This window comes from Nanorana parkeri, unplaced genomic scaffold (genome assembly GCF_000935625.1).
Source record: "Nanorana parkeri isolate BGI_ZX_2015 unplaced genomic scaffold, ASM93562v1 scaffold215, whole genome shotgun sequence".
In the NCBI taxonomy this organism is placed as follows: domain Eukaryota; kingdom Metazoa; phylum Chordata; class Amphibia; order Anura; family Dicroglossidae; genus Nanorana; species Nanorana parkeri.
The window spans coordinates 981,780-992,617 of record NW_017306483.1 but is presented as its reverse complement, the minus strand read 5'-3'; the positions used below and the strand labels follow the sequence as shown (position 1 = coordinate 992,617).

The 10,838-nt window shown below is 45.5% G+C and overlaps 1 protein-coding gene across 1 annotated transcript in view; it reads left to right on the top strand.

The window, feature by feature from the left end:
• Window positions 1-10,838, top strand: part of AGPAT1 (1-acylglycerol-3-phosphate O-acyltransferase 1) — a 43,781-nt gene that overhangs the window by 32,307 nt on the left and 636 nt on the right. Inside the window, exons 5-7 of the mRNA XM_018555864.1 lie at window positions 6,813-6,988; window positions 8,705-8,800; window positions 9,675-9,747. Coding sequence (XP_018411366.1) covers window positions 6,813-6,988; window positions 8,705-8,800; window positions 9,675-9,747 — 345 coding nt within the window. The remainder of the gene's footprint in view (window positions 1-6,812; window positions 6,989-8,704; window positions 8,801-9,674; window positions 9,748-10,838) is intronic.

The following is a 10,838-nucleotide window of genomic DNA, read 5'->3' as shown; positions in this document are numbered from 1 at the left end:
TATAGGCACTTCTATGTGTTCTACAATCCTGCTGTGTAGAGCTGAACTCCGGGACAAGCAAATATCTAAAGACCGGAGTATTGTTCCTGGAATCTCAGTGAGCTTTGTGTATTTCTTCCAGATCTGGGCAGTAATCCAATGTGAGACTTGGCGCATTCTGTGATAAAGACCGCTCACGGCTGCTCTCTCTCCTTATGCATGGTGACGGGTCTTGTCTAAGCCCCCTCCTGTAATAAAGACCGCTCACTGCTGCTCTCTCTCCTTGTGCAGGGTGACTGGTCTTGTCTCCGCCCCCTCCTGTAATAAAGACCGCTCACTGCTGCTCTCTTTCCTTGTGCAGGGTGACTGGTCTTGTCTCCGCCCCCTCCTATAGTTTTTTGCAGGTAACATGTAGAGGGTGGAGCCTGCTGGGCCCCTCCCACAGCTCTACCCAGCACAGTGTTGAATCTAGTATCATCTAGTCCTTTCCTCCCCTGCCTGACTGTCCTATCCCTATCATTCATTGGATTCCAGTTCTTTCAATCACGGAGTCTCAGCATCACATGTGATGTTACCCAGGGCAGTCTGTATGTAAATTCAGCCTGCCTAGGAACGCCCACTCCTCGAGAAACCCACCCATGAAGGCATTTCTATATTTGCATAACTCCTCCCAAGAGCCAGCCCACTGCTTGTATCAGGGCTGATGGCTCTTGAGAGGTGTACCGAGGCAGGGTGCTGTGATGATTTCAGGAAGCTATATACAGTACCCTGCCAACCCCTCCCACCAGCCATGATCTGCCGGCATTGCATAGAGAAGCACAGACATGATGGCATTACTGAAACTAAAATAACGTATACCAGGTTTTATCCAGAAATGGTATTATCATGTTGATTTGGGGGTGAGGGGACGAACCAGAGCAGGCAAAATGTAAGCAGATTATACTTCAGCTTTACTAATGCATCCGCCACATCTAAGGGATGAATGTGTAGTATATGAAATTTTTGTTCTTGGGTTTAGATTAGGGATGCACCGATATATCGGCCGCCGAAACATATCGGCCGAAAATTTCACTTTTTGGCACAATGCCGAAAGTCCCTTTTTCCTGCCGATACATTGGCGCATCAGTGCTTTCTTTCCTCCCCGCTGGGCGCTGCTCTGTGAGAGAAAGTGACAGCCGGCCTAGCGCTGCGGGAGGAGAGTGCTGTGAGCGGCCTGTGTCTCTCCTCCCACACCGCTCAGCCTCCTATCACAGTCCGGCAGAGCGGTGTGTGGGCGGAGACAGGCCGCGCTGTCATAGGAGGCTGAGCTCTCCTCACCCGCACCGCTCCCTCAGCCTCCTATGACAGCGTGTCAGAGAGGAGAGCGGGTACAAGCAGTCGGTGATCAGTGATCGCTGAGCGTTTGTACATAATGGAGGACCGAGTATGTTTACTATATCCCCAATTATGAATAAATGGGAAGTGATCTACATCCCCTCCTGTTCATTCATGATTGGGGATATAGTAAACACACAATGTTCTCATGTTATGAATGAACAGGAACACTCCGTACAGAGGATTCTTGTTCATTGATAACAGGGGACACAGAAAAGGAGATTGAGGACTCTGTTCTCAATCTCTTTTTCTATTTTAAAAGGGAAATATCAGTACTGTCCTGATAAGGCTGCTGTATCAGGAAAGGACAGTGATCACCGGCTTGGACATCTCCAGCTCTCCACCTCGACCTTGCAAGTTAGTAGAAGCCAGACCACATCAAGCATGCAGTTCACATCATCCGTGGGATGTCTTGGTCCTTAATGGCCAGTTCAAACCTTTCCTGCCGGCTTCCTGCGTTCAGGGCCGTGGTGGTGCATTGAAGTCAATGGCACCGCAGCCACGCCCCTGCAGTGCAATTGCCTGCTCCTGAACGTGTGTCGATTTTAAGTGATTTATAGACTAGGAATTGAAAGCACTTGCTCACCTTGCAAGTAAGTAGAAGCCAGACCACATCAAGCAGCAGGGAAAGAGATGCAAAGCACACTGGAGATCCAGGAAGTTGTTGGAAGTGATGGGCAGACGGAAGGCAGTACTCCATAAAAAGGGATTTTTTTTCCAAGTCGGCTTTGATTGTATTATCAAAAGCAACTCTAGTATGTATTCCTATTACAATGCTGATGTCATAACAGGAGAGGATACGCTGGGACTTAAAACTCCTTCAACAGAGCCCTGGATAGCAGCAAGGATCTGACGGGAGCTCTAAAATGTCTAAACTCCAAAATGTATTAAAAATGGAAATGCAAGGCGCTTTTATGGGGGGAAGGATTCCGCGCATTCCTCTACCCCCTTTTCAGGAAGGCTTTGGCCACATTCGGATGGAACTCGTTGCCCATGTTTTCATTACCTTTCGTGTAAATGACCCTCACATCTTGACAAAGCTTACCATATCCAATCAGCCACTGTCATGACCCGCAGTGGAAAGTTGGGGAGAAAGACAATGGGATTGGCAATCCGCTCCAGCAAGCCAAGGCTCGGGCTTTGAGGAAAATATAGAACCCGGGCGAGATTGACACTTCTGATCATCTAAAAAAAAAAAATGATATCCAAAATATATTTAAATCTCCATTGGCGCAAAGCAGCCGCTGTAATAGAGAGAGATTTTATTAGAGTGTCTTGAGGAAAATAAATAAAAGTACCTTTAAACTCAATATTCAAGAGGAACTTTAACCATAAAATAACAACAAACACCCCTTTAGAAATGTTTAGTGATGACAATCTACACACACATACTTCTAGATAATTGCCGACTTTTTATTCTTTGCATTCCTCATTTCTCTTTTCTTCCCCAGTCTTCTCACAGTGGCCATGTTTTACTAAGGGCAGATTACTAGCTCTCCCTTTACTTCCTGGAACTCTGGCACATGTGACTAGGACATGTGACCATGCACATCACCTCAGGGGAGGAAAATGCCTTTCCCTGAGATCTCATGAGATTACAGATGAGATTTGCCATCAATGCTCTGCTGATGTCACCTTCCCAGGATGCAATGCTTGGGGACATTACATAATTTGTGCCAGAAATGGACCAGAAATTAGATGAACTCTATTTGTAAGTAAATGAAAAACAAGTTTGTTTTAATGAATGTAAGATGATTTTATATCAGCATGCAGAGCTGCATGGTGGTGTGATTTTCAGTGAAAGAGGTGTAAAGGTGATGTCTCGATTCTGTACATTGAATCTTTAAAGTTTTGTAGTCTTAACAAATTATAATTTTTAGGATTTTATCATTTTAATTGTGACGATAATGGTTTGTCCATCTCCTCCCCAGCTTCCCGCCGACACCAAAGAAGCCGATCACGGGCCAGTAGGAGTGGCAACACGGCGGGGGGTGTATGTATTCCTATTACAATGCTGATGTCATAACAGGAGAGGATACGCTGGGACTTAAAACTCCTTCAACAGAGCCCTGGATAGCAGCAAGGATCTGACGGGAGCTCTAAAATGTCTAAACTCCAAAATGTATTAAAAATGGAAATGCAAGGCGCTTTTATGGGGGGAAGGATTCCGCGCATTCCTCTACCCCCTTTTCAGGAAGGCTTTGGCCACATTCGGATGGAACTCGTTGCCCATGTTTTCATTACCTTTCGTGTAAATGACCCTCACATCTTGACAAAGCTTACCATATCCAATCAGCCACTGTCATGACCCGCAGTGGAAAGTTGGGGAGAAAGACAATGGGATTGGCAATCCGCTCCAGCAAGCCAAGGCTCGGGCTTTGAGGAAAATATAGAACCCGGGCGAGATTGACACTTCTGATCATCTAAAAAAAAAAAATGATATCCAAAATATATTTAAATCTCCATTGGCGCAAAGCAGCCGCTGTAATAGAGAGAGATTTTATTAGAGTGTCTTGAGGAAAATAAATAAAAGTACCTTTAAACTCAATATTCAAGAGGAACTTTAACCATAAAATAACAACAAACACCCCTTTAGAAATGTTTAGTGATGACAATCTACACACACATACTTCTAGATAATTGCCGACTTTTTATTCTTTGCATTCCTCATTTCTCTTTTCTTCCCCAGTCTTCTCACAGTGGCCATGTTTTACTAAGGGCAGATTACTAGCTCTCCCTTTACTTCCTGGAACTCTGGCACATGTGACTAGGACATGTGACCATGCACATCACCTCAGGGGAGGAAAATGCCTTTCCCTGAGATCTCATGAGATTACAGATGAGATTTGCCATCAATGCTCTGCTGATGTCACCTTCCCAGGATGCAATGCTTGGGGACATTACATAATTTGTGCCAGAAATGGACCAGAAATTAGATGAACTCTATTTGTAAGTAAATGAAAAACAAGTTTGTTTTAATGAATGTAAGATGATTTTATATCAGCATGCAGAGCTGCATGGTGGTGTGATTTTCAGTGAAAGAGGTGTAAAGGTGATGTCTCGATTCTGTACATTGAATCTTTAAAGTTTTGTAGTCTTAACAAATTATAATTTTTAGGATTTTATCATTTTAATTGTGACGATAATGGTTTGTCCATCTCCTCCCCAGCTTCCCGCCGACACCAAAGAAGCCGATCACGGGCCAGTAGGAGTGGCAACACGGCGGGGGTGTCGGGCGGTGGGGGGACACGCGTTCACCGGCCTGTAGAAGCGATCTGGCGGCAGCTCAGCCGCCAGAATCGTTTCTACTGTAAAGCCGACAGTCGGCTTTACAAGTTTAAACAGCCCCGATGCCAGTGACGTGCACTGTACGCCGCTAGTCGTAAAGGGGTTAAAATTCAACTTTATAGTGTTATTTCCACTTTTGCAGCCAAATTGAGATAATGATGATTATTATTATTATACAGGATTTATATAGCACCAACAGTTTGTGCAGCGCTTTACAATATAAGGAAGACATTACAATCACAATACAATTCAAGACTAGACATCCGACCAGTTTTCTCCATTCTGAATTGAGAAAGCTGGTCGGATGTCCAGTGAAACGTCTTCAAGAAAAAAATACAGTAAGTCCAGTTGCCTTGACTTATTTTTTACAGCTATAGAGTGGGTGTTTTCTTAAGTTTAACTGCATAAGTGGAACTACACTTTTTAAGCCGGCCGAAATGAGTCTTGGTTACCGCTCTGCAGGAAGTGTTACGAGCGACAATAATTTCTTGCCAAACCATCTGTACAGAGTTTGTTGCTTTATTAACTTCTGCATTTTAATATCAAACACGATAACTCTGGACAAATACAGCTCTGAGGTTTGATCCCTTTGCTGTCTTCTCGATGTCTTAACAATAAAGGAAATTGCTGTAAGTTGAGCAGTAACATCTGCTGATGAGAGGAGAAATGAAGATTGCCTTTCAGTCCACGAACCAACATCTGATATCTTGCTGCATCTAATACACATGCCAGACACCGAGACTGCCTATAGACAGAAGGCAGCTGGATGTAGATGCGCAATCTGACCGCTCCCCCCGGGGTAGCTAATCTTCAGGGTGCTGCAGATCAATCCGTAAACCGGCAAGTGCGGCTTTTCCAACTAAACAAGTTTTATGTTCATGCAGAAGGGATGGGGGAGTTGGGACAGGTCTTTCAGTCTGCTATACATTCAGCAATGCAACCTGCATCTGTACCTCCCCTGCCTATACGATGGGTGCATGGTCTACAGTGGTATATGGTGGTGGTGTATATTTATTACAGATGTGTGTGTGTGTGTGGTACCTCGGTTCAGAAACGCTCCTGTTCGCAAGCAATTCGGTTCGCGAGCAGGAAGTTCGCCAAAATGTAGTTTCCGTACGTGAACTCTGCATCAGGTGACGAACGCACACGCAGCCATCTTCCCTGCTCGGACACATGGCTTCCTCTAGTCGAGATCGTGGTCTGATCACCGTTTGATTCGGTTCGCGATCAGAATCGTGGAACGAATTAAGTTTAACCTAGGTACCACTGTATATGTGTGTGTATATGGATATATGTGTATATAAATGTATGTAATAAATTATATATATATATTTCTATCCATCAGTCCTTTGTCCTCAGAGAACTTACAATCTAACATGCATGCATACACACTTACTATGGCCAATTTAGACAGGAGCTAATGAACCTACCAGCATGTCTTTGGAGTGTGGAGCTGGAGTACCCAGAGGAAAGCCAAGCAAGTACAGGGAGAACATGCAAACTCCATGCAGATAATTTCCTGGTTGGGATTTCCAACCAAGGACCCTAGTATAGGAGGTTAGCAGGAGTGCTAACCACTTGGCCACTGTGCTGCTCAATACTGGTACTGTTGTCAACTAGAAAATACCCAGCATATCAGGTCAAGCTTCAGACTTTACTGAAATCCCATGCAGTAAGAAAAGACGAACATTGAACCTGCATTTTTAGGTCTTTAGTCTGTGTGTTGGTCCAGAGAACTTCTAGCCGGTGGGAATCTGACTTGGATATGAGATCTTTGCCATACTGGGTTACTGTCATCTGATGTCTGTAAGCTGCTAAACACTAAATTCCACCCACTCGTCAGCCACCTACCCCAGCAGATTGCTTTTCTGGCAAGTAAGACACTCTTGTTGGACAGGAGCCCATTGGAAGGTGGGCCCCAGTGACATGTCTACACAGTGAAATAAATCGGAGGTGTTGTGCTGAAGAGGCTTTTCTGGGCAATTGGGTATTGGCAGCTACCTCGTGGCGCCTATTTGTAGGCATCACTTCTAAGTTGTTTTTTTAGGATAATGGAGACCATGTTAGCTTTGGAACCTTCTGTTGACTCCAAGTTGCACTGACTGGCTACTTTAATTCTACCTTGATTGGTCTACAGCTCTTTAATAAGCGTTTGTTTTTTATTTCCCCAGGAATGATGGAGATCTTGCCGGGTCGCTGTGTGCCCATCGCCAAACGTGAGCTCATGTATGCTGGCACCGCCAGTCTGGCATGCTGGTTGGCTGGAGTCATTTTCATCAACCGTAAAAAGACGGACGATGCCATCAGCGTGATGACGGAAGCGGCGGAGACCATGCTGAAGGAGGACGTGAGAAAAATAATTAATCGTGGGGGGAAGGGGGATGATTTGGAAGAATAGGGAAGGAAGACTATAACACATGAACTGGTCAGTTCCATGAATCTTATATCAGGAAGTGCACAATCCTAAACAATCCAGTTCGTTAAAGTGGAACTTAAAATATAGTGAAATCTCCCCCAAGTCCCCTTTTGCCCTCCAAATCAGTGGAAGTGGTGTTTCCCCACACTATGTTCAACACCATCCTTAAAGTGACATTAAACCCTCAGATTTTTTAACATAAAACAATACTGTAATGTGCGCCTTACTGTAATCCATGGTTGTTTCCCTTCTCTTTGCTGCTCTTCCTTTTAAATCTGTATCTGTTCTCATGCTGGGCAGAACTTCTGTTTTGCAGCAGACTGCCTTGTCTCTGGAATGGATACATGGTGTCTGTGTGCAGGTTTGCAACCTGAGCCAGCACTACAGGAAGAGGCACTCAGCTGCAAAGGGAAGTTCTTCCCAAGCATGAGAAGACATGAGGATTTAAAAGGATGAGCAGCAAAGAGAAGGGAAACTACCATGGATTACAGTAAGGCACACATTACATTATTGGTTTATGTTAAAAAATCTGAGGGTTTAATGTCACTTTAAGCTGTAGCAGTCACATGCTCTGCCCATTTCCATAGACTATAATGATCTGCCTGTAAAATCATTCATCTGCTGATCTACAGGAATTTCCAGTAGTCTTTGGACACAAGTAACGCATGCTAGAACAAATTTGGTGCTGCTGTGCCCTGGTCAGAGAGCAAGGAACACTGCTAGAACATATAGGGTGCTGCTGGGCCCTGGTCAGAGAGCAAGGAACACTGCTAGAACCCAGAGGGTGCTGCTGGGCCCTGGTCAGAGAGCAAGGAACACTGCTAGAACATATAGGGTGCTGCTGGGCCCTGGTCAGAGAGCAAGGAACCCTGCTAGAACATATTGGGTGCTGCTGTGCCCTGGTCAGAGAGCAAGGAACACTGCTAGAACATATAGGGTGCTGCTGGGCCCTGGTCAGAGCGCAAGGAACCTTGCTAGAACATATTGGGTGCTGCTGTGCCCTGGTCAGAGAGCAAGGAACACATGCTAGAACCCAGAGGGTGCTGCTGGGCCCTGGTCAGAGAGCGAGAAACACTGCTAGAACAGTTCTGTGGTCTGTATATTTCTATGTATGTAATGAGGAGAGTCTGTAAGTGTGGGGGGCGGCTTAAATAATATCGTTTCTGCTTCACTTTAAATCTGGTGGAGTGGTCTTTTATGTTACCAGGGATGCACAATTGTGTCAGATGCAGTCCCTGTTCAGCAGCACGGTTGTTTTCGGGTAGCTACAGGTGCTGTTAGCATGGAATGGGGATTTCCACTCCGTCTCTTGCGGGCTGATGTTTTTCCTTCCCTACGGAGTAGATTGGGGGCTCCCTGACATATATTTGCGTGGTATGTGGTACCTGCTCTTTGGGAATGATAGGCTGTGGTATTTCTTGATGACAGGTTCATTGTAGAATGAATAATGAAGTTCCGTGGGATTATTAGATTGAGTAATTAATCAGCAGGGACAGTTTGGGATGGACCCAGGGGGGGCTTTGTATACTTTACTACAGTAAATCTAGTCTGGAATTTAAAGGAAAGATCAGAGAACAGAAAGGTATGCGTCTATCCATTTGTGCCACTATCCCTCACAATGGCTTCTACTCCTCGCTCTCCTCCCAGGTACGTGTGTGGGTATTCCCAGAGGGCACCAGAAATCACAATGGCTCTCTCCTGCCATTCAAACGAGGAGCCTTTCACCTGGCTGTGCAAGCTCAGGTAAGAGTCTGGTCACTTGGTAGAATGTGTATTATGAGGGCCTGTATCGATGGGATTTTGTACTTATCAAAATGTCAGGCGGTCACCTGTAGGCCAATTTCGGGGAATATACCCAAGCCCCCCTTGTACCCCTTACCTGTGCTTAGGTTTTGGGGGGGGGGGGGGGGTTATTTTCAGTATGTTGGCATTAGGAGCTTGTTCATTCAAGTTGTCTGACAGTCTTGTGTATAATAACCCTCCAATCTTTTATTGTGACAAATAACATTTGATCTGGGCCGATCCCTATGGCTTGCCAGTGTTCCCTATTTCAATTACTTATTGTGTTATATCTAAGCTCCTTGTTACATGCATGGGCCAGTTGAAAGGGAAAGTAGTGTTTTTTTGTTTTTTTCCCACGAGCGCATATATTGAGTTAAAACTGAATTCCAGGATTTCGACATTTGCCCGGCACCATGGCCCTGATGGCTGCCCTATGTTGTAAGCTATACATAGAAACAAGGATATTAAAACTTTGACAGATCGGCTCTCGTATTGATCTTGTGATTAGGAACCTGTCCTACTGACTCCGGATTTCCAGGAGCTGTAGGTGATAGCGCAGTCACAGTGCTGGTGGTACACCGCTGAGCGTGCTCCCCAGAACAAATCTGTATGCAATCTATGTGGCTGCCACACATACATGTACATGGCTGGCAGGAAGGGGTTAAATCCATGACTCTGATATCTTGTACATAAATTTAACATAGAAAAGCGACATTCTTTTTAAACGGCGCGTTGCTGTATTTTATTTGTCTTTTCTTTGTCCGAATGTCTACACATATATTATTCTTTTCAAGTCCGAAGTTCAAGTATTGAATCCTTGTTCTGGTCTGTGCAGGTCCCGGTTATTCCCATCATCATGTCTTCCTATAAGGATTTCTACAGTAAGAAAGACAAAAGGTTTTCAACAGGTGAGCTCCTGGATGGGAGGGATGAAGTGTTGGACTTGGAGACCTTATGCGCAAGCTATAAGAAAGCCGTCTGGTTTGACAAAATAAAGTGCAGGATGTTTCTTGAAATGTGCATGTGCTCTTTTGGGGGGTTCTTTATTCCGGAGGCTTTGATCACTCTAATTGGCTGCCACAGTGGTCATGTGATCAGAAAGCCCATCCTAACAGTTCCCGATTTTATAAGCAGCGACTAGGGGGAGTTGGTGGCCACTCGATCCCTATGTTGGAGATATACAGTATGTATATGTATATGTGTGTGTGTGTGTATATATGTATGTATGTGTGTATGTGTGTGTGTATATATATAGCGACAGTTAAGGCCCACCACCATGCTGCCACATTATATGTTTGACAACGCTCTGTCCCTGTCTCCCAATCATGCTCCTGTGTTGTCACCTTGTCACGCAGGTTTTCATTGGCGGCTACAAGTGGCCACTTGAACATGCATTGGCATGGTGCACTGTTGTCACAATCAGGAAACCCTTCCTGAGAAATGCCATGTAGCCATAATTGGAGTGCACATAGACAGGAAGAGGCTGCAGGAGATCAGCAGGACTGACATGTAACAAAAGGATGAAAAAAAGGAAATTATATGATGCAGATTACCTTAGGACAGGGGGAGCCAAACTTTGGCTGGATTTCCCATGAGGCCAGCGAGGCCTGGAGGCAGGGAATAGCGAGGCGGCACAACTTCGGTCACGCAGGGCTAAATGTGGAGGGGGAAAGTAGAAGTGATCCCGGCCATGCTTCCGAGGTCACTTGTAATGAGCCTGCTGGTCGGTCCCCCGCTCCTCCTCCTCCATGGTCTGCACCCACCTCCGCTGCCTCTGTCCCTGCTGGCCGACTCCCTCCCCGCCGTGGTTTTTCAGGGTGCCCCACTCTTCTGGGGGACCGGGGACCACGGCAAAGTAGTTTAGGATGGAGAACATCCATTCTGAGACTGGAGAGCTGCACTCGCAGCCTTCCCATCTCGGCTGTCACAGGAGTCCCAGCACAATGAAAGAGAACCAGTCGCCTCCAAACGCTATCACACTGGGGCTGGTTAACTCTTG